This window comes from Arvicanthis niloticus, chromosome 8 (genome assembly GCF_011762505.2).
Source record: "Arvicanthis niloticus isolate mArvNil1 chromosome 8, mArvNil1.pat.X, whole genome shotgun sequence".
NCBI classification, from domain to species: Eukaryota; Metazoa; Chordata; class Mammalia; order Rodentia; family Muridae; genus Arvicanthis; species Arvicanthis niloticus.
Window position 1 is genome coordinate 967593 of NC_047665.1, and position 24535 is coordinate 992127.

The 24535-nt window shown below is 41.8% G+C and overlaps 1 protein-coding gene across 10 annotated transcripts in view; it reads left to right on the forward strand.

The window, feature by feature from the left end:
- The window catches only part of Cdc14b (cell division cycle 14B), an 85491-nt gene that overhangs the window by 25061 nt on the left and 35895 nt on the right, over positions 1 to 24535 (forward strand). For 6 of the 10 annotated variants that reach the window (XM_034510504.2, XM_076938846.1, XM_076938847.1 and 3 more), the window contains exons 2-5: positions 4781 to 4871; positions 5477 to 5552; positions 8582 to 8674; positions 23787 to 23863. In XM_034510504.2, the coding sequence (XP_034366395.1) occupies positions 4781 to 4871; positions 5477 to 5552; positions 8582 to 8674; positions 23787 to 23863 (337 nt within the window). Of the gene's footprint in view, positions 1 to 3078; positions 3228 to 3320; positions 3657 to 4780; positions 4872 to 5476; positions 5553 to 8581; positions 8675 to 23786; positions 23864 to 24535 lie in introns of those variants that run through there. The other 4 variants (XM_076938852.1, XM_076938848.1, XM_076938849.1 and 1 more) reach the window with 4 other exon arrangements.

Here is a 24535-nt window from a genome sequence, read left to right on the forward strand (position 1 = left end):
TTTATTTTAGCTTAAAACTTACAGGTCAGACTTATCACTGAGGGAGGTCAGGGCAGGAACCTCGAGGCAGGAACTGAAGCCTGGCTTGTGCTCATTGGTTACTCAGCCTGCTTTCTTGTTAACTGAGAACTATCTGCATTGGCAGCTCCTCAGGTGAGATTCTCTTTCCAGATAAGTCTATGCTTATATCAGTTACAAGCATGTCCAGCTTTTAGGACTTTCGTTGTTGTTGTTGTTAACATTCTTTTCTGAAAACTCATGAATACAGGCAGTTTAGTAATACACTTACCCTTGCTATGGTTATACTGAAAACCAATTTTCAATCAGAAGATCTGCAAAGCTGACAGTTACTAAATCTTTTTTAGCAAGCAGGCACAAAAGAGAGAGTGAACTTAGAAAACCCAGTTCTGCTTTGTGCAGACTCTATGATATTTCACATAGAAGACTGTTGTTACTGTTGGGATTGGTACCACTCAACTGGTAATTATAGACAGGAGTTGGGAGCGGACTGCGTAAGTCCCAAACATGCTATCTGAAATAATAGTCTTGTGTGTGTGTGTGTGTGTGTGTGTGTGTGTGTGTGTGTGTGTGTGTTCTGTCTGTCTGTCTGTCTGTTGGTAATGGAGCCTCAGGATTTTACTGAAGAGCAGCAACACTGGGCTTCACTTTTGCTGGATACTAAGGTCTTGTTTGTTTCTGAGACAAGGCCTTGTGTATCCCCAACTGGCCTTGAAGTTTATGTAGTCAAGTATGTCCTGGAACTCCTGTTCCTCCTGAGTCCACTCTTAAGTGCTGAGATTACAGGTGTAGGACACCATGCCTTGTTTTCTATGGTGCTGGGGCTTGAACTCGGGCCTTTTGCACAGGCAAACAGTATCTCACTGAACTGCATCTCCAGCTGAAGGTAGGATATGAACTGGAATTTCTCACATGGCCAGAGAGCATGTGAGACATGCTAGGCAGCTCCAGTGAAGCTTCAGGCTCCCTTGTTAGATAAAAGATAGGGGAGTCATTGTTTTCTCTCAGTCAGTGGGCATTAACTTCAGAAGTCACACAACAGGGCTGAAGGAGGGGACAGTAAGAACTTAGAGGTACCAGACTAGAGGTAGCAACTGGCTAGAGGCAGATTTGAGATTGTGTAACTGGAGCTTTGGCCTTGGTCTGTATGAGTAGATCTTGGTCAATGGAAGAGCTGCCACTGCATATACTATACTGAACAGGGGAGCTAAGCACACCCAGGCTGAAAGGGAAAGAAGGCTGCCTTTCTACCCAGAGGAATATGTTTTCCCATGGTAAAATAATTCCAAGATGTTCTTAGTCCAAGATTGTCTGGGTATGGCTCACTTGCAGAGCCCTCACTTGACAATGTTTGCAACCGATGGTTGCAAGTTAACTGGTTTAGTTCCCATCCCTGAAGAAACAGCAAATTTGCAAAACCCAGGACTTTTTGTTGTTGCTAGAGACAGAATCTATGGCCATACTAGAGGAGTACTCTGTACACCCCCCAGGTCCCAAAGCAAGCAAGCAAACAAAAACCAAAATCTTGGAATTTCCAAAGATTAGAAAGTACACACCTTTAAGTGTGTGAAGAGGGCCCCCTTCAGGCAACCTCATGAAATGCTTCACATCTCAGTACGGATTTAGCTTTGAATAAACACCATTATCCTGACAGTTTAGTAGTTTAGTATTCAAAATGTTGCCATTTTGAATAGATATGTAATCTAAAATTCAAAAGCTATAAAAAGGCATAGTCTCTCTTACCCTCCTTTGTTTCACTCTGGATCACCTGCTCTAAGAGTGTGCTGCTGACCAGTTTTCTGACTTTTAGATATCAGTAGTTGCATGTACGCGTGCTGTAAGGCCCACATTAAAGCTCCATGGTAGGGGATAGGATGCTATCTCCATGGGTTGGGGTGATTGCATGAAGGCCTGATGACTTTAGGTTGATCACTTGAACTCAGAAGGCGGCAGGAGAGAAAGGACCCCAGAGAGTGGTTCTTTGACTGCCACACATACACACAATAATGGGAAAAAAAAAAAAAAACCCAAAACAAAACCCTCAAACTTTAAAATGGCATTTTTGTAATTTTTGTAATAACATGATTGAAATAGGTCTGCTGGGTGAATTTAGAATGCTCTTAACAGCCGGTTCCCTTGTCCTGCTTATTGTTTATTGCTGTGAAAAGTGAAAACTACTTTAAAGAATGTATCAATTTACCAGATGAAAAGTCCTCCCCAGGTGCAAGTATAGAAAGAATCCTTGGTCCCATACTGCTGTGGTGTGTGTGTGTGTGTGTGTGTGTGTGTTTTCATGATCTCAACCTGATACATCTGAAATTCTAGAATAAGGTTAGGGAATATGCAAGTCTTTGGAGATCATAAATAATGTGTCGTTTTTAGGAAAACTTGCCATTTTCATTTTCTTTTAAAGAGAAGGGCATTGACAACTTTCTATTTCTCCATGCTTTTCTGTAGAAAGTTTGGGAAAACTTGGGAGGAAGTAAAGATCCACAGACTCTGCACCATATGATATTTAACAGATTCCCTTGAGATTAAGAACATAGGCTAAAAATTGTGAATGGTTGCTAAGAAGCACATCAAATATTTTGCTTTTAGACTATCCCCATACCGTTAACATAGCAAATGTCCTGAGTGTTACATTTATTTTTAATTACAGATGTGTGTGCCCTACTCCCCATGTGTGGGTAGGTCAGAGGATAACTTTGTAGAGTGGGTTCTGGGCATTAAACTTGGGTCCTAAGGCTTACATCATTGAGGAGCAAGTACTTTTATCTAGTAAGTTATCTTAGCTCCTATTGAGGGAGATTCACAGTAGCTTAGGGTTGGCCTTGAGTTTTCTTTAGGTGAGACTGACCTTGAATTCTTGACCTTCCTTCCTCCACTGTGCCTCCAAGTGCTGGGATTATGTTCATGCCCAACTCCAGCAAAGTCACCTTGCAGCTTCTAAACTCTTGTGCTGCAGGCCTGTTTGATCTGAGCTGTGACACTCCGTTGTGTGAATCGGGGAGCGCCCTCTGGTGGCAGACAGCCGCAGTGGGGTGGGCGGGAGTCCAAAGTCTGTGGTGGAGGTTGGCGCCGGCCTGGCCCCTAAATCCTTTATCTTGAGTTCCTGGGTCGTAGCGGCTAGCCGGGAGCTGGCCCAGTGTACCCGGAGCTGGCTGAGTCGCTCCCTTTGCAAGACATCTGGTCTCTGGCTGCGAGTGCCTGTATGTATGTCTGGTTTCTTCCTTTGCAGGACAGTTGGTCCTAGTTGCGTGTGTTCATGGGCCAGGTCTCTTCCCCTCCCTCTCTCTGCAGGGCAGCTGACCTCTGGTCGCGCGTGCTCGTGAGCTTGGCCTCTTTTGCAGAACGCTGGCCCCTGGACGCCTCAGGGACGTCCCAGAGTTTGGACTTCCGGGGTTGGCTCCCAGTCTGCTGCTTGTCACCCGCCAGGGCGTTTCCGTGCCTATGCATGGGCGCGGCCCTTTAAACTTCACTGTTTTTTAGACTTTGGGGGTGTGGTCACACTTTCTTTCTTCTGTCCCTCGCGGTCACCCCAGACCCGCTGGGTCCTTCTCTTGCCCTGCTTTCCAGATGCTTTGGAGTCATGAGACGGGAGGGCGCGGGGACCCCTCTGATGGCCGAGGTGATCCGAGGTGAGTGCACAGGGCAGGATTTAGGATGGCTGGAGGAGCGACTTGCTGCCCAAGGAGCCCAACTGGCCTCTCTTCTGGGTCCAGTGACTTTGAGGGTAAACCCACACCTTTGCTTGTGACCCCTGTGTCCTACAGCCTCTCCACCCACACTGCGTGGGAGCTGGTGAAATTCCCAGCCGAGCAGCAGATCAAAGGTCATTTGTGGTTGGAAAGGACAAAGCTCGGTCTTCCTTTTGAATGCCACTGAAAGAAGTTTGTTGCGTCTACTAGGAGATACACGTGCAGCCATTCTAAGAGTAGAGGTGCAGATTGGAAAGTTTAAATTACCATTCGAGAAAAGGTCGTCTCAGCTCCTTGTCTAAAAAGAATATAAGTATTTCAAAGGCTGCCCTTGATTTTTGCCATGTTTTGGGTGTAGGGATCTAATTGCTGTTAAGATGTTGCTGTTTTTTCTGGAGGTTGGTGGGAGTAAGGGTGGATGGAGCCTTTGAACAATACTCCCCTTCTTGCTGAACTCCACAGCCTCTGACTGTATTCATGCAACACAGATTCCACCCCAGTCTGGCCTTGCCTCACCTCTCATTCGCCTTGATTTTAAACAGTAAACCCAAAGCAGTGATTCCAACTTTAAAAAAAAAATACATATTCATGAGAATAATTGTATAAACATAACTTGTATTCTATAGTTGTAAACAGCAACATTGAAAGCATTCTTTGCTTTTTACTTTAAAAGATAGTTTCCTGCTGCATGCATTTTCATTGTGTCCTCATAAACTTGATGCATGGTTATAGACTAGCCATCAGAGGTGTGTCAAATTTCCTGAGATTTCTTAGTTCAGTTGCTGCAGAAGCCAAAACAGAACCACCACATGAAAATGTCACTTACCACCATGGGGACTAAAATTAAGGCAATTTCTTCTTTAAAGCTTTGCTTACTTATTGATATTCACCAAAGAGACTTTTTGAAATTATACATTGTCACCTCTGCCATCTGAAACATGGGGGTGGGGGCATAACAAAAATCAAACAAGCCATCTTTAAATTCATCAGAAAAGAGTTGGGTGTTGACCTGGGACACCTGTTTAAAAACTTGAAGAAAAGAACATTGCCATTTTCCATTTCAGATCGCCTTTGTTTTGCCATTCTCTACAGCAGACCAAAGAGTGCGTCAAACGAACATTATTTCAGCATAGATAACGAGCTAGAGTATGAGAAGTAAGTATTGCCTCTTGCAAGACTCACACTTCTGAAATTTCCCCTGAGGAATCCCTAGGTATATGCAGATGACATAGCCTTGGAAATATTGCATAGCTGATAAACACTTGCAGCTGGGCACTGTTTCAGATTCTCAGTAGTAAAATAGATCTTGGAGGATACAAAGAACCTTCGTTTAAACCCTGATCTGATATTCTTAATAGTTTATACTGCAGAGCTGTGTGAAATATGAATACTAGTTTTGCTAGTGGAAAATATGTGCAATACCAATTTTTTAAATTGAGGTTAGTTACTCTATACCTGTGTGTGTGTGTGCATGTGTGTGTGTGCGCGCGCGCGTATGTTAAGGGAAGGTAGCAAGATCTGGTGCAAGTTAGCTGAGCTCTCCACTAATGAGGTGTACAGCTCTTGCTCACTTGTTGCATGATTAATTAGATATTATTTACCAGAATATTCCTGCTGTTAGTATTAGTAGGGCAGGACCTTAGAATTGTATGGCCAGTGTTAATTTGGGTTGATGGATGCCCTCTTGCCATAATTTTAGGACCATTTACATTTAGAGCAGCTAAAATATGTGTACTTGTTTCTATTTATTTTTTTCAAAGCTTCTATGCGGATTTTGGACCACTCAATCTGGCCATGGTTTACAGATATTGTTGCAAGATAAATAAGAAGCTCAAGGTAAATCTTTTAACTCAAGGTTTGACTGAAGTGATCACTCAGCAGTACTTTAGAGCAAGACTAAGGAGACCCCTCTCCAGTTTAAAAAATTTTTAATTTGAAAGAATGTTTCCTCTTACAAAACAAAACCATTTAAGATCAGGTGAGCTAGTGCACACCTGACTTCTGAGCACTCAGGTGAGAGATCCCAAGTTCAAGGCAAGACTTCGCTAGACAGCAAGATCTTATCTTTAGAAAACAGAACAAGTTTACCAAGACACCAGTTGCCTACTGAAGTGTGTTTTAGGATGCCTTGAAAACATGGCAAATGTTTAGAAGGTATGGTGGAGTGCCCCTGTAATCTCAGCATTCTGGAAAGATTGCTGTGAGATCACATGGTATACAGCGCTGTATGAGACTGTGTAGCCTGACCTATATTGTGAGATTCTGTACGTGGTGTTTCTCATTGTAGTGGTATTTAGCATGTGTACTTTATTTTTATTTTTCTGAATCTGGAGAAATGGCTCAGCAGTCAAGAGCACTGGATACTCTTTTAGAGACCCCTATTGTGCATCATGACTGTCTGTCACTGGGGTTCTAGAGGACATAATACCCTCTTCTGCCCTGTGTGCATCTGCAGACTTGTCATACATACATATATACGTGCAAGCAGAAGCACACATTAAAAATATTCTTTTTCCTAAACTTATATTGCCATATATTTGTTTCCTAGAGTATTTTCTGGGCTTTGAGACACACTTATGTGCAACCCAGGCTGACCTAGAAGTATCTATATCCCCTCATGGATACACCAATACATGTAACATGTGTTTTCTAATTTTAATGGAATGAGTTATATTTGGGTTTCTTGGTTCCGGTTTGGGTTGAAGAAGCTCAAACAAAAAAATAACTCAAAGCGAAAGGCAGCTATTAACTAAGTTCCTTGTCTGACCTCATGGGAACTGAAGTAGACAAGGGAAATGCTTCCCTGCTTTGGCTAGCATTTCTCCTGCCTCCCTCTCAAAGAGAGTGCTGTTGAATGGTTGGGGAAAACAGACCTTGCCCTCTCTGAGGTGGAAACTCACTCTTCAATGTGAACCTTTTACACATGTGGCCAGGGAATAAGAGAACCACGGATCAACAGTGTCCCCTTGAGGACACAGTGTATTCTTCTGATTGAACACAAACCCCATTCCTTTATTTAAAATCTTGGAATTACTAACTGGAGTACCTGGCTGGGTATGATGGCATGTGCCTTTGATCTTTGAGTCTGTAACCAGTCTGATCTACATAGTAAGTTCCAGGTTAACTTCGATTACAATGTGAGACTATGTCTCAGATTTTTAAAACTTACCTAGTCATTATAAACTATCAATAGGAAATACTGAGTTTGTTATAGCAGGAATTAAAAGCAAACAAAAAACTTACAATGGCTTAGCTACCAGAGAACTGTGTAAAACAAATAACATTTATTTTTGCTTAACACCATTACAAATTTATGGGTAAGGGAGATATTTTTTCTCTCCTGAGCATCAACTGTATTCACTATATATTTAGACACAAGTGCAGACTTCTTCCTAGGCCTCCTTAGCAATATAAACATCCATGGCCTTCTGTCTTTGGGTCCCCATCCCCTTTTCCCTTGTCAGTGACAGTCTTTTGTTCCCACAGGGCCAAGAGGCTACATATAATTCCTTCTCCTCCCATCTATTGTTCCTTTGCTTTAGTTTTGAAAGAGTGAGCCTATGCATGTACCTTCATGCCTAACCTGTTGGAGACTTTTATTATTTAGAATAAATGAGTGTGTTCCTTTCTAGTGACTTGCTGCAGGCATTGAAGAGGTGTTGAGCAGCCAGCCTAAGATCTCACTGCCCACTGAGCTAGTGAGATTGACAGTGCCCTGGATGAGGAGGGTGCTAATGGCTGGGCTGGCTTCTCTTTTTGTTTTTAATTGATTTAGGTCCCTTACTCCATATAAACCACCACAGGAAGATATGCTCACACTGATTAATGCTGGTGACACTAGAACATTCAAACAAGCATGGGCCAGCGAGATAAGCAATACATTCAAACATGCCAAACATACCCTGTTGCATCTTTACTGATGCATTTCACAGTAGTGAAGAACCACTGGGGACCTGCTGGGTGATGGTGGCTTCCTTTTCTTTTAACTTCTTGTTGAAGTTTAGCATACATAAGGAAACATACATATATCTCTAGTGTACATTTAATTTTCATAAATTAAGAAGAGTCCTTTCAGCTGCTGTCTCATGGGATTATCTTTGCGGTATATCCATTTAACTAGTGGCTTTAGGACTAAAGTTTTTTTTTTTTTTATCAAAAAGACTTTTTATGTGTGTGAGTGTTCTTCATGCTCGTATGTCTTTGCACCATGTATGTGCAGTACCCTCAGATGTCAGAGTATATCGAATTCCCTGGAACAGGAGTTAGAGACATATATGGCAGGTGGGTTTCTGGGATTTCAAGGCCAGCCTGGTCTACCTAATGAGTTCAGGCTAGGCAGTGTTAATAAGGAGACCTTGTCTCAAGGAAATAGGAATTCTTCAGGCAATTTCCCCAGCTTGTTACATCTCCTGTTATAGGCAGATCTACATTGTTGATTTTTCAGATTGGCACGTCTATTCAGTTTTCTTTGTCACTAGCTGTGGATACTGCCAATCTTATATCTCCTTAGAAAAACATGGCACTATTGAGTAACGGTGGCCTCCAATGAGAACTTTAGTCCCTGTGGACTCTGGATTCATCAGTCTTTGTTCTTTCTTGGCTCTATCCATAGCTTTCTGAAATGATCCTATGGTTGGCTTCTCTTTAGGCATTTTTCTGTTCATATTTCCTTTTCTCCCTTTTATTTTAAATAATTCTAATATCACAGTATGGCTCCTGGGATTTCAGGGCTTCAGGGTTGTTGTTCTTAGAGTTTTAATATCGAGATTGCTTTTGCATGTGAGATGTAGAATTTGTCACAAAGCAAAATTTTAGGAAACTTGAAGCAGTGAAGAAAATACTAACAACAGTTTGTTTTGATGCAGTCCATTACAATGCTGAGGAAGAAAATTATCCATTTTACCGGCACTGATCAGAGAAAGCAAGCGAATGCCGCCTTCCTCATTGGGTGTTATATGGTAAGTGTTGCTGGGTCTAAAGGTCAGTCTGTGCACAGCTGTCCTGCTTTTACAGTCAGCTCTGGTATTTTGAAACTACTCTTTCCTAAGGCATTGTCTTGGTTTGTTTCTAGAGGGCATGTGTTTGTTTGCTTGTTGAAAATTATTTACCTCAGGAAGACTTATACACATGGTGTGTGGGGATCGGGTGTGATACTCAACGTTACTGTGAACCTAGAACTTAAAAAGATTATTTTTTTTTAATTAAACTTTTTTTACTGACCATAATGAAAAAAGTTGATAATCTTTTAAGCCTTTAAGGTTAGTGAATATGCCTCCTGAAGCTGCTTTTATTAATTCATAATTTGTTTAGAGAGTTGTAGTTATTTTACTGGGGTCAGTGTGTGTGTGTGTGTGTGTGTGTGTGTATTTGTGAATGTTAGAAGATGGTTTTCAGGGGTTTCAGATTACCAAGCTTGGTGACAAGCAGCCTTACATGCTGAGCCATCTCTCCAGATACCTCTATCCCCTTTAAAGATGTATTTATTTGTGTAAACATTTCTCTATGAGTGTATGAGCATGTGTGTGTAGCTGTGTGCACATATTGGGTATTATATCTGGAATTACAGGCCTGCGCGCCCCCCCCCCCCCCCACACACACTGTTATGTTAGTGCCAGGATCTGAACTCCAGTCCTCATGATTGTGCAGTAAGGCAGCAAGTGCTCTAACCACTGTGCCATCAGCCCTGCTTTGATAGATTTGCTTGCTTACACTTGGGACCTTGACCTTAGGCTCATGCTAGGTATCTCTTTACACTGGGCTGCATCCCCAATACAAGCCTTATACCATCTCATACTCCTTTCTGTCACACACTTTGTTAATCTGTAGTTTACAAAAATTGGGTGGGTGGAATTAGTTGAGATCGTTCCTCAAAATTAGATTCTTTTAGATGTTTAGGGTGTCTTGTTACCAGCTGCCTAGGCCTTTCTGGTTGTCTTTTTCTGGCTATGCTCAGAAAAGTAGCAGAGAGAAATGTTTCAGAGAAAACTTCAAACTTCAAGTTTTAGTCATCCATGAAGGTCTGAGATACAGGAAGTGAACTGTGTCTGTTGAAGTCTGGATTCTTCATCTGAGTTGTTTCTTATGCTGGCAGCAAGTCCTTAAACAAAAGGAAATAGAGAAAGATATGCTAGTGAACTTGTTGCTTTTGTAGTGTGCCTGAGGTCGAGTCCCAGAACCCATGATGACTGCTCGTAACTAACTGCCTGTAACTCCACTTTAAGAGAACATCCTCTTTGGCCTCTAGGGCACCTGCATGCACTTGTACATATGCATAATTAAAAATAAAATCAACCTCATCTTGAGACAGGGTCTCACTTGGGAGGCAGAGGCAGGCGGATTTCTGAGTTCAAGGCCAGCCTGGTCTACAGAATGAGTTCCAGGACAGCCAGGGCTACATGGAGAAATTGTGCCTCGGAAAAAAACCAAACCAAAACAAACAAAACAAAAATAGAAGAGACAGGATCTCACTGTGTAGCCCTGTATAAACCAGACTCAGATTCACAGAGATTTCTCTACCCTTTTCTCTCTTTTAATAATTAAAACTTTATAATGAAGAATTTGCAGGAAAAATAATTCATGTGGCAAGAGTTGCCATTTTTAAAGAGAGACAGACACACACACACACACACACACACACACACACACGGCACACGGAGTGAAGGGGAAGTGGAGAGTGCATATACATGGCATGGCGCGTGTAGAGGTCAGAAGACATCTTGCTGGAGTCAGTTCTTTCCTTCTGTCATACAGGTTCTGGAGATCAAACTCAGGTCATAGGCCTTGGTGGTAAGGAGCTTTATCTACTGAGCCATCTCACTGGCTTGACAGATACCTAAACTATGACTTTGGTTCCATTATTTGGCCAACTCATCTGGGGAGGGGGAGCCTTGACAGAGAAAGTGACATTAGGATTATCAAGGTTCACAAAACATTAATGGCAACCTGGAGAATCAGTCCTCAGTGTGACAAAAACTTCTAAGCTGTTTGTGAGGTCTTCCCAACATACTAAGAGAAAGCCTGCATGGCCAGGACAGTTCCACCTCAGGGACAGGGCCCATATACATGAATTCCTAACCAGGCTTCCCTCAGGATCAGTCTCTTTCCACTGTCATTTAAATCTCTATTTGTCACATTGTCTGAAGCCAGTGGCTGCAACTCCAACATGGAGAACCTTTCAGAAAATGGCAGAGAGGTATGGTGGAATCATAGGGTTAAAACCAGAAAGTACTGGATAATTTTGTAAATATGAAATTGTTCTTGCTGTGGTCGTTGTGTGTGTGTGTGTGTGTGTGTGTCTGTGTGTGTGTGTGTGTGTGTGTGTGTGTGTGTGTGTGTCTGTATGTTTTGTTTTTCCAAGGTAGAGTTTTTCCTCTGCAATAATTGTGGCTGTCCTGGAACTCCCTCTGTAGACCAGGCTGACCTTGAACTCACAGATCTGCCTACCTCTGCTTCCTGAGTACTCGACTTAAAGGCTGCATTGCTGGTGCCTTGCTCATTCTTCTGTTTTAATTTGTTGGTTCTGTGGATTAAACTCAGGGCTTCCAGCATCTAATTAGATGTTCTGCCATCAAGCAGTACACCTAGCCCATGGATGGTGTTTTTCAACAGTGAATGAGAAAGATAACTTCTTGTATTTGTGGACAATGGCTTGATGTATTTGGTCCATTTTGATGCACCTTTGACTTTGCTAATGGTTATATTTGGGCACACAGAACCTTAGTTTTGTTTCTGTGTTTTCATTGTTAATATGTGGATTTAGAATTCCTCTGAGAGGTTTAAGTCTTGCACATCAGTGTTGATTCCATGGTAAAGAATTTGCCAGGCATACTGGCTGGTTTTGTGTGTCAATTTGACACAAGTTAGAATCATCAAAGAAGGAGCCTCAGCTGAGGAAATGCCTTCAGGAGATCCTCCTGTAAGACATTTTCTCAATTAATCAATGGGGGAGGGACCCGCCCATGGTGGGTGGTGCCATCCCTGGGCTGGTGGTTCTGGGTTCTGTAACAAAGCAGGCTGAGGAAGCCAAGGGCAGCAAGCAGCACTCCTCCATGGCCTCTGCATCCACTCCTGCCTCCAGGTTCCTGCTCCTCCACTTGAACAGTGCCAAGAAAGTGTAAGCCAGATAAACCCTTTTCTCCCCAGCCAGGTCTTAGTCATAGTGGTTTTGTCATGGCAGTAGAGACCCGAAGACACCAGGGAAAATGGATAGATTTGGATATTTATCAAATTTATTACTCTGCTCATATTGAAGTCAGTTTGTGCGAAGACCAGAGTTTGTGGTTGTGACAGGTGTCTTTCAGACCACGATGGGTGGGCTAATGGGGGGGCTTGGAGTGGTTATAATGCTTGGTGGGGAAGCAGGAGAAAGACTTCCAATAAAAGAAAGTTATTAATAGTAGGAAAGAGTGTTGACATGTGTTAAAGACTTCAAAAGATAAAACACCTAAGTAAGCAAGGCATCTTTTGTTTGAGCCAACTTAGTTCTCTGATTAAAGTTGTGTAGAGATGAGTGCTAACTCCTAGGAACTGAAGTCTTGATAACTTTTCCTGGAGTTGTTGAAGTTTGGAGGTAGCATAAAGCTTAAGCAGTAATGTTGAAACAAACCGAAGACCTAAGATAGAATTTTTCAGCTCAGCAGTAGGTTGAATAGTGCCTATCACGAAAGGGGCTCTGAGTCCCATGCCAGGCACTGCAGGTAAAAACAAACAAACAAACAAACCTGAATCCTGGTGGCGAATCTCTCTCACCTGACTGTTTCTCAGGGTTTCTTTCTGTGTGCCAGATGTCCCACCTTCTAATCCTGCCTCACCGTATTGGCCATTAGATTTTTCTTGATGATGCTTTTACACAGTGTACAAGAGATTATCCCTACATTCTTGTAAAAAAATTGAGCACAGCTACACATGCCTGTAGCCCTAGCATTGAGCAGTGGAGACAAGTGAGCCTCCAGTTCAGTGACAGACTTTGTCTCAAGTTAGATATAGGAAGATAACTGATATATGTGGACAGGTATGCACCCACACAGACATGCACACATATGCATATACACACATAGGTACATATATTTGCATACATTTCACAAATACAATATACTGCCCTTTTTTTTAAAAATCTTTTAAAAAACTGTTATCAATACAAGACTCTTTGGTCATCTGGAAGCCAAATTTCCTAAGGAAAACAGAAAATGAGTAGCATTTGCTATTTGTGCAAATAAAAATTTTTAGTCCAGATAGCAGTTGGGAGGCAGAGGCAGGCAGATATCTGAGTTCAAGGCCAGCCTAGTCTACAGAGTGAGTTCTGGGACAGCCAGGGCTAAAAAGAGAAACCCTGACTTAAAAAAAAAAAATGTTTTTTTAGTAGCTACAAAACAGTTTTACTTGTTTAAGAATTTTTAAACAAGGGTCAGTGGGTTTTGAACATACTTGCTTAATGTTTTACAAAATGCCTATCACCTTCCCTTTAAAAAAAACAAGAGATTTATTTTATGTATATGGGTGCTTGCCTTCTGGTATGTGTGTGCTCCGTGTATGCCTGGAGTTCTGGTTGTGAGTTGCCTAGTTGCTGGGACCTGAACTTGGGCTTCCTGAAAGAGCAGCAAGCTTTTATAACCACCGAGACATTTTTCCAGCTCCCATGTTTTTGTTTTGTTTTCTCTTAACTTGGGATTAAACTAGGACTTAGTGCATGCTGATTAGGTGCTCTACCCTTTTGTTATTTGTGTGTTTATGTGCTTATGCACACCATGGAGGTCAGAGGACAACTCTAAGAAAGATGTCCACCACTTGGGACCCAGGGATCAAGCTGAGATTGTCAGCCTTAGTGACAAGTTTCTCTATCCTCTGAGCTATCTTGCTGTCTTGAAGTCTGCTTTTAAAATTGAAAAGTTACCATTCTGTCTTACTGGTTATTATCTGTGGTTACATCCTCCTGTTAAGCTTTCCAACTGGCTGCCTCATCTCTTCCTTAGGTTATATATACTTTAGGGCAAAACTTGTAACATTTTTGTCTTTAAAAAAAAAAAAAAACCAAACAAACAAAAAACAAAGTGTAGACTCCATGACACAGTGGAGTACTTTTACCTTGTAGCTTGCAAATTTGCTGTCTTCCATGGTTAATAAATTACTCTGCAAGAGTTAATCGTGGTAACTTGTAAGTTCCCTGGTAAATATTTGTCACTGTATTTTTTAAGCAGTTCTTAACAGCCCTTAGAATGGCTTACCTTTTAAGCATTCATATGGAAAATTATGGACCTAATTAATTCCTGAGACTATTCTTGCCCAGCAGTCTATGAGTAGAAGCCCACAGTCTCTGAAGTGAAGCTGAGAACCTTAGGGCTTTAATGGTGAATTTTTGGCTCTCTGGTCCACTTTTTAAGGGATTTCATTGTTTTGGATTCTGAGCAGTCAGCTAAGGTGCCTTCAGGGCAAAGAAACTGGACGTGAAGTTGGGCTAAGACTGATATCTGGAAGCTGAGGGTCAGATTGCATTTAGCCAACAGTGCAGATGGTGCAGTGGAGACCATAAGGGAAAGCCAGGTGGATGGACACAGGCTCTGTAGACACTCTCCTGTGTAAACCTCCTCCTCATGTATTACAAGAGGCAGAGAGAACAACCAGGGAACTGTAAACACAGCAGCCAGGCCTCCAGAAAGAAGCCATAGGTACAGCACCTCAGCTGCTCCAGGGTGGAGTTGGTTGCTGCTCCCAGCTCATGAGGCTTACATCTCTGTCCACTCTAGTAAGCACCCCAGACACTGTGGCCCCTGGGATGTTGGTTGAGCCGGTATTAACTTTGACCCTTTGACCAGTTGTGATTCTTGTTGCTCTTATCTTCATTTCAGTCCTGGTTTTGGGCAGGATGGTTTCCTGTCTATAAATAAGGGCTGAGCAGTGGCCTCCTATTAGTAACAAGCAGGGTGATCCCAGATGAGCAGCTAATGCCTCCTTTGGAGAAGATCAGTCTGCAGGGTTATGTAACCCACAGAGTATTTTTAAATGGTTGCAGCCCTCCACCCCCACTCCCTGTTTAAAAATTGAGATCGCAGTGCTAGGGATATAGTTCACTTTGAAAGTACTTGCCTTGTGGGCAGCAAGCCTTGGGCTTGATTTCTAATACTGAATGAACCTGGTGTGATGTATGTGCTTATAACTCTTATAAGAGTTATAATTATCACTCTTGGGTGTTAGATAGAGACAGAAGTATCAGGAGTTCAGCCTAGACGACATGAGACTCTGTTCTTTAAAAAAAAAAAAAAAAAAAAAAAAAAAAAATCTTTCTTTTAAAAAAAAAAAGATCAAAATGTGCCAAGCATGGTGGCATATGCCTTTAATTCCAGCCCTGTAAAGGCAGGAGCAAGTGGATCTTTTTAAATTCGAGGCCAGCCTGGCCTACATAGCAAGTTATAGGCAAGCCAAGATAACATAGTAAGATCTTGCTTCTAAAGACAAAAACAAAATGATTAAACATTTTTATATACATGTATGAAACGATCAGAAAAAATGGAGAAAGAATCAAGAGTTTTGCTTTGTTTTTGATTTTAAACTGTAGCAGTGTTCAGGGCTTACACCCAAGTCCAGCTTATTCATTTTTACAACCTCTAAAATGTTTCTGTAGAGAGGAACATCTGTCTGTCTGTCTGTCTGTCTGTCTGTTCGTCCGTCCATCCATCCGCCTGCCTGCCTGCCTGCCTGCCTGCCTGCTTGCCTGCTTGCTTGCTTGCTTATTTTGTGAGGGTTTGGAGGCCATGTTTCTCTGTGTAACAGCCCCTAGATGTCTTAAAACTCACTTTGTAGACTAGGTTGGCCTCAAACTCAGAGTTCCGCCTACCTCTGTCTCCTGAGTGCTGGGATACTATACTCAGCTGGTAACAAGGCATTTGATATTCTGGACTTCAAGTTCTTATACCTAAAGTAAGGACAGCTATAATATGGATATAAGTAAAAGTAATTAACAAAGCTAAGGCTATTGAAATATAAGGCCATCTGACTTTGTTTGTTTGTTTGCTTATTTATTTGTTTTTTCCCTTTGAAGCAGAGCAGAGCTTCCTTTGTAGCTCAGGATGATCTCAGACTCTCAATTTTCTTGCCTTGGCTTCCCTGGTACTGAGATAACAGCCCTGTGCCACCATACCTGGCAATCTGATCAGTTTTTAAAAATTATTTAGGGGCTGGGCTCAGTTGCTAAGGTAGTTGAGGATCTGAGTTTAATTCCCAGAACCCATATACAAGAAGCTGGATGTGGAGGTTGGAAGCAGGAGGATTTCTGATCACCACTGTAGCCTAATTGAGCTTCAGGACAAAGAGAAACTCGTCTCAAAGGAGGGTGACACCTGAGATTGTCTTCCAGCTTTCACACGTGCATACACACCCATCAAAAGAAAAACCAACTGTGAAAATTTTTGTTTATAGTTTTGTAAATCTGTGTTGTGTATTTTCTGCTTCTGCCTACCTTTAAGCAGCTGAATATGAACTTGTATTGATTTTGTGCACATGCTGTGGTATTTTGGAGAGAGTTTTGTTTTTGTTTTAAACACAGTCAAATTTTTGGCACAGGAAGGACTGTGTCATCTGGCTGACATGTGAAAATAGTGACAGGAGCTTTTAAAGGCTGCAAACATTGTGACATTTTCTGCATAAAGAGTATTTGCAAATAGTTTATTGGTTTCTCCTGTGGCTGTGTTGGTTGTTGGGACCCAAATGCCTTTTGTTGTTCTTAAGTCTGGCTCAGTAACTGGTGTTCTGTTTGGTCTCGACACATTATCAGAGCCTCTCTTAAGTGTGTAGATGAAGCTTCAAAGTAAGTATAAGAACAGAAATAAGAAACACATGTTAGTTGGGCTTTGTTGCTGGAGGCCAAGCTTGTCAGAATTAAAACCATGCACGATGGAGTAAGTAAGCATCTCTAGGTTATGAGTCCTTCTGCCACTTTGGAGCACCTTCCAGTATTCCGGGGTCACAGGCCCTCACAAGACCCAACTTGTTATCAAAGGCCTTAAAAAAAGAAAAAGAAAAAAAAAAGATGTGAAGTTGTCTAGAAAGGACCCTTATGTTTTGGTTTTCTGCCCTTAGCAGAGAGCTGAGTACTCAAGCTGGCTTTGTGCTTCTGGCCTTAGGCTTTCTCCTTCAATTCACAAGTAGCCAGAGCCACAATCTCTGTTTATCTGTCTCTCACTCTCTGCTCCCTTATCTCACCCTCGCCCCTACACCCACCCCGCTGCCTTCTCCTGCCTTCTCTCACTTCTCGCTTCTCGCTTCTCACTCTTCTCCTCTCCTCTCCTCTCCTCTCCTCTCCTCTCCTCTCCTCTCCTCTCCTCTCCTCTCCTCTCCTCTCTCTCTCTCTCTCTCTCTCTCTCTCTCTCCCCCATACACCACCATTCTTGGCTGGCAGTTGTTTCATTGATTTAAAAAGGACCTTGAAAAACCCTACTGTCTTATTTCCTACAATATTTTTATGTATATTTATTTCACATGTATGTTTGTGGCAAGCACTTTCACCTGCAAGACCATCTTGCTACAGATGCTTAATTTTTCCCTTGTGATTTCTATTTCTGCACAGAAAGGAATGGCTGCATCACATCTCTGCAATGGTCATTTCATTTTTCAGTTGTTCTGTTTATCTGCTTTTATAAACCAAGGAGTTGTTTCCTTACTATTGGGTGTGCTGCTACATGACCTGCTGATGCCTAAGTCACCTCTAGAGTTAGTGACTTAACGTAAATAACCAGTTTTTTTTTTCAAATATTTATTTATTCACTTTGCGTCCCAATATCCACCTCCCTCCTACCCCTGTTTGTTTTGATAAAGAATCTTGCCCTGTTTTATGTGGTGCTGGAGACAGAAGCCAGGACTTTATGCATGCTGGGTAAGCACTCTTTCAACTGAATTACATCCCCAGCCACCATTCTCTTATTAGGAGTTGGGAGTTGCTTCTCTTTGGCAAGTCAGGTTCTCATTCTTCCCGTCTTTACTTATCTGGATGAGCGTTTTCAGAGGTGACTCTGACAATGATCCCTGGCAAGCCACTGTTGAACTTTAGCAGGAGACACTCTTCACTGTGTGATCGCCTGAGGATTGCCCCCAAAATGACAGTTTACCCAGAATGAGGGATCTCAGGAAAAGCAAGGCAAAGACACACTCTCTATGACCTCATCCCTGAAGTTCCATTCTGTCAGGTCATTTTCCCTTCCTTTTTAAACATTTTTATGTATGTATGTATGTATGTGCATGGGAGTTTTGTCTACATGTCTGCCTGTGTATCACATGTGTTCATTGCCCTTGGAGGCCAGAAGATGGTGTATGGATCCCCTGGAATTGAACCATTGTGTGGCACCATGTGTTTGTTGGGAGTAAAACCACCTCTGAGAATGCTTTTAAGATCTGGCTCAGATGTTAAGAACACTGTCTGCTCTTTTAGAGGTGTTGAGTTCAATTCCCAGCAACCACAGGTGGCTCATAACCAGCTGTACTGGGATATGATGCCTTCTTTTGGCTTGCAGGCAAAACACTGCATACATAATAAATAAATGAACAAATAAATCAATAAATCTTGGAGGGGGGCTGGAAGTAAAAAGGGTTCTCTGAAAGAGCAGCTCCTAACCACCGAGCCAGCTTTTCAACCCCAGACTTCTGCTGTCATTTCTGTCATTTCTGACAATTCGAGAGGGCAGGGTGAAGGTGGGAATACAAGGAGCTAAGGTTTCCTTGAGACTGTCTTGGAATCTGACTGTCACAGTAGCTAATCTTTTTCTGGGTAATCATTTGTTTCTTGGCTTCAAAATAGCACCATGACATTCTAGTGGGCATTCTATATACATAGCTTCTGATATAAATATCTTGAAAGAATTTGCTGAGGCATTTCTTGTGTCTAAATAAGCAGCAGTGATATATTATAAAATTGTGTTGATTTAGAGTTTGCTAAACTGAACACTTGTTTTAGTATAGAAATCACTTAATAAGATTCCTCCTAAGGGCCACATTGAGAATAGCTTCACATGGGAAAGTCTTCTCATCAGAAAAATGAGTTGCTTCGAAAGCAAAAGCTGCAGATGTTTTTTAAAAGATTCATTTCTGAAGCTGAGCATGCCTTTAATTCTAGCACTGGGGAGGCAGAAGCAGGCAGATCTCTGAGTTCCATGATGGCCAGGATTACACAGAAACCCTCTCTTGAAAAACAAACAAACAACAAAAAGGATAAGGGTTTGTCTGCATGTAATTGTGTGTGCCACACCACATGCATACAGTGTTTGTGCATGGAGTGCAGAGAGGGTGTCAGATCCCCTGGATTTGACTTATCCATGGTCATGAGCTACCAACTGGGAACTGAATCCAAGTCCTCTGCAAGTTCAGCAACTGCTCTTAACCACTGAACCATCTCTCCAGCCTGATAACAAATATTTGATAGTTATGTACAGAGGTTTAGATTAAATCTCTAAGTTTCTTTCATGGTTAGGGTTAAGTCCTAACTATTTTTTGTATAGACATTCCTCAAACAGATTTAAAATATAGTTTTTAAAATTAATTGGGAATCTGGAGTGTTCTCTCACTGCCCATGGGAGGGGGGAAAATACTGCATTACTCTATTCTTTGAATTAAACTTGTGTTCTAAGACTATCCCACAGTTATTAACGAATTAAAGACAATTTTGTTTTGAAGTTTCTAAGGAAATCAGGGCACTACCCTTTTGGTAATTAAAGAAACCAAGAAGCTACAGTCTTGTGAAATAAAATTTGCCTTAAATTGATGTTTAAGGAAAAATGTGTATATTTTTGTATAGAGAAGATGATGACCTTGGAAAGCTAGAGAAATTCTGAATTAAAGGTTCTCTGGATTTTATTTGAATTATGTTATATACACACACATTCATGGATACACAGTAAATCCAGCTCTTTCACCTTAGCGACTTACAGGTACTTTGCTTTTACATATTTGTTCAGGTGATTCATTAAGGAATATACTGTCTTAGAGTTTTTTTTTTTCCTCTCCTTCTTGACAGTTCTGTTTATTATAACTCTTGTAACCTTCAGGAGATCTCTTGTCTGAAGTGTCATTCAGTTGTATAGTATGATATCTAATTTGATCGCTAATGAAAGTTGCCGTGAGTTCTCTATATAGAGTGTTCCTGGCTAGCCACAGGGCTACAGGATGAACTCTTATCAGTCAGTCACAGAGCTACAGGTGAACTCTTAATCAATCAGTCAATTAATCAGGCTAGCCACTGGGCTACATGGTGACCTTTATCAAGGAAGGAAGGAAGGAAGGAAGGAAGGAAGGAAGGAAAGGAAAGAAAGAAAAGGTTATAACTGTCCATTTGAAAGAAAGATGTTGCCTTTTCTTAGGTTCATCATCATGTTTGTGAGTCTCTGGTATGACTCCATGGATGGCATCATCGATTTTCCATTGCTTTGACCTCTTTACCTATATCCACCAAGACTTTTTACCCCAAAGACAGCATAAAAGTCAGTTCAAGGTCAGCCCAGTGAGTTCCAGAACAGGCAGAGAACACATTTCTTTGTTTGTGGGATTGATTGACATCTTGCTGGATCTTTTCCTACTGCTACTGAGGATAAGTGAATGTTTGAGCATTCTGTTAATTAGTGTATCATTTTTTACTTTGCTGCAACTAAATACCTATCAAGAACAACATAATAGGAGGCTTTATTTTGGCTCATGTTTGTAGAGAGGTCAGCCTGTCATGGTGTGTTCATGTAGGAGGATGTGACTGAGATTCTTCTCAACTGATATGGAAGCAGAGAACTGGGAATCTTGTCTTGTCCCCACTTTGCCCTTTTTATTTAATTTAAAACCTCAGCCCATGGGAAGGAAAGTCGTTTAGCTTTAGTTAAACTCTCTGGAAATGCCCTCAGACACTCACAGAAGACTCTCTAGATGATTCCACACACAATCAAGTTGATAGTGAAGGTTAACCGTTACAGCTCTAGTTTGTGGAGAGAGTAAATGGAATAAAATTCTAGTGAGAAACTACTCAGACCTTGGGAAAACAGTCCATTTATAACTGTTAAAACAGAAAATAATTGGAATGTCCTCTGGAAACTCAAATCTTTATAATTAGTTCTAAGATCTAGCTTTATGTTTAAAAGGTTGTTACTAGGCTTATTAATTTGTTTACTCTGTGTGCATGCACACAGATATAGAGAGAGACCAAAAGTAGACATGTGTGTCTTCTCAGTTATTTTCCACCTCATTTTCTGAGGCAGGATTTCTCACTGATCCCGGGGCTCCCCAGTCTAGCTAGGCTATTCTGGCCACTGCACTTCAGGCATCTGCCTGTCTTCTGTGCTCCTCCAGCATTGGGGTTAGATGCCTGTACTACCATGATCATCTTTTACATGGAATCTGGGGATCTGACTTGGAGTTCTTATGCTTGCATAATAATCCCTTTACCCAAGGGGAACCCCTTCCCCAGCTGTGGTCTTTTAATCCTTGTTTTGTTTTGAGACAAGATTTCTCTGTATAGCCCTGGCTGCCCTGGGACTAGCTCTATAGTCCAGGCTGGCCTTGAACTCAGAGATCCACCTGTCTCTGCCTCCTGAGTACACATGCCACCATGCCTGTTACTTTTTTTTTTAAGTTACTTTTTTTTTTCTTAGTAAATGTTTTTAATTCAGTGATAGGTTTACATTTAAATCAACTACTTATGAACTATTTTAAGTTTTCCTTAATTTCATAAGTGTTCTCTCCACAAACCAGATGAACACCAATCTCAGTCAGATAGGAATGGTTTATTGATTGCACAACCTAATACTGATTAGATCATGGACGTAGCTCAGAATTATTATGCTATGACAACATTTCTTAGGGTGGGCTTATAAAGGAAAAAAACACAATGATGTTTTTTTCCTTATAAAGGAAAAAAACACACCAAAAAAACACCCGTATGCAGGTGCAGGAAGTGCTGCCCTGTGGTCAGCTCTGACTTGAGCCATTTTAGACCTAAAAGTTCATATTGGCCTTTAATTTGATGGGTCCTAAATAAAGCTTTGTGGAAATTTCTTAAGATTAACAAACCATATACAGAACACAACAGGGGATATGGTCAGCATGACCCTGCTCTGAGTCAAGTTATGTGAAATTGTTACATATTACAGTAACAATATGAAATAGCTAGCAGGCATGGAACAAAATGGCTACAGCTATGCTGGGGGCGCAGACCTCAACAGTAAGTACATTGAGTTCAACCTAATAGGCAAAACCTTAAGAGTCCATCCATTTTTGCTTGGACCAGGAGTTGAGATTGAAGACAAAGTCTTCACTTCAGAGTGCCTCCAGCAATGAAAACAGCTTCCACATACAGTATTAAGCACTGGAGATAAGAAGCTTGTATCCTGGTAATGGAGGTAGCCATGCCTTTGGTTCTAGCACTGGGGAGGCAGAGGCAGTGGGATCTCTGAGTTCATTGCCAGCATGGTCTACAGAGTAAATTCTAGGACAGCCAGGGGCTGCACAGAGAAACTCTGTCTGGAAAAACCAAACCAAATGAAATAACAACAACAACCCCCAAAGCAAACAAACAAAACAAAAACAAAAGAGAAGCTTGTAATTAACTTGATAATGCTTCTGGGAACCAAACTCGGTGCCTTGTGCATTGCTGAACCTCTGCTGTGCTTTTTTAACCTAGATTTGAAATGTTATATTGTAATTTAAAATATATTTTCCATAGATCAGCTTTGGAATTTAATTTAGTTTTGATCTTTTTATGTGTCTAACTGAATGCATGCAGGTCCCGGTTCCTGCGTGAGAGTTGGAAACACCTTGCAGCCAGTGGTGGCAGGTGATAGATAGGAAAGCACCAACGGCTTCATAGATGCAGGTGAATGACCTCTCAAGTGAAGAGCCCTCAGAACAATAAAAACTGAGGAAAACACTGCAGGGCACAATTGAGTTTCTTAGCATGAACCACAGTTGGCAAAGAAGGGGGTTTGGCCAGGTGTGGTAGGGTATTCCTGGGGTATGTGGGTCTCTGTAAGTTCAGAGCCAGCCTGGTCTACATGGTGAGTCAGCCAGGGGTATGCACACAGCTCATGAAAATTCTGTTAAAGAAAGAAAAAAAATACATTTTTGAAGTATTTTACCAGAGGAAAATAGAAACATACCATAGTTCTAAAGACAGAAGAAGCAGATAAGAGTAGGAAACAGATGTATTTGGCCCAGTAGCAAACTTTCACAGTGAAAAGAGCGGATCAAGGCCTTTGTTTTGGAAAAGAGTGTGGTTCAGTGGTACGCTTCTGTCGACACACACACACACAGAGTCTATGTCTGTCTGTCTGTCTGTCTGTCTCTCTCTCTCTCTCTCTCTCTCTCTCTCTCTCTCTGAGATGGGAAAACTGGAGAGATGGCTCAGTAGTTAAGAGACTGGCTGCTTTTGCATATCTGGGTTCAATTTCTAGCACCTGAACAGAGGCTCACAACTGCCTCTAACTCTGACACCTTCTTCTGGCCTCCTCAGCACTTCATGCACATGGTACACATATATATGGAGGCAAAACACTTATAGCATAAAAATAAAAATAACTTAAAAATAGCTTGGGACCAGTGAGATTGCTCAGCAGGTAAAGCTGCTTGCTTCATAGGTCTGGGGACTTAAGAGTTTGGTCCTTGGAACCAACATGGTAGAAAGAAGAGAACTAACTTCACAAAGTTGTACCATGACTTCCACACGTGTCCTGTTGGTCATATTCACTAATAGTAATAATAATAAATTCATCAACCTTGCTTTTGGGGTTCCACTTCACCCCACTCCGGTCAGCAGCTCCACCTCTACATGTCCTCATCTGAGGATGCTTAGGAAGGAGAATTTGAAGCATGTCACTCAGTCATCTGGATCTGGAAAATGTGCTTTTAAAATGCTTCACTTCTTAGCACAGGTTGTTTGAAGCAGTGTTGTGGCAAGGAGGAATCTCTGGCTGGTTGAGACAAGCAGTTAACTCACTGGTAGGACCTGGTAAGAACTTGGCTCTGCTGATTGGCTGCAGCTTTTGCAGAAGTGGCTTCTTGGTGACAGAACTGTGTCATTGAGAAGTAAAATGCCCCCCCTTTTTTTCTTTCCAAATGTAGGTTATATATTTGGGAAGGACACCAGAAGACGCATATAGAACATTAATCTTCGGAGATACAGCCTATATTCCTTTCAGGTAAATGTGCAGATTATGTGGTAGATGTATTTGATCAGACCCTTACCAGGAACCTTTTGGTGGTAATTCTTAAAAGAAGGAAAACAAAACAGGAAAGGAAGCACTGGCAGGAAGTCATGTTAACAATGTGACACACCATAGATCTAGGAGTCTTAACAGTGACACTGTTGGAATGTTGTCATTCTGGCCTCTGGTAGTCACTAGTGACCCTACACACCACACACACACACACTTCTGTTATCAGAATGTCAAATGTCTTTGGACTTCTTTATCTTCTATTTCTTTGCAATGGTAGGGGTGGAGTAGGACTTTCCTGAGAACCAAGCTTCGATGTAGCCAGGGGAGAATCCTTGTGGTATTTTGCCCATTGCTACCCCAGATTCCTGTGCAACTGACCAGGGAGTTTCCCTATTCAGCAGGAGGAACTTTATGGGAAACCACCTGATCCCTTTTCCCAGGAGCACAGCCAGCAGAGGTGGTGGGTGTGGCTGGGGATGTAGACACACCTGCAACAAAGCCTGTTGGGCAGCTTTGTGTGGAGGTGTCAGGCCTCAATACTCCTGCCCTGTGAGTGGATAGCAGCCTTACCTCCTAACTAGTGTAACGATCTTGAAAGAATTTTAAAGGGAAAAAACGTTTAAAAAGCTATAAGCTGATTAATCTGGTATCCTA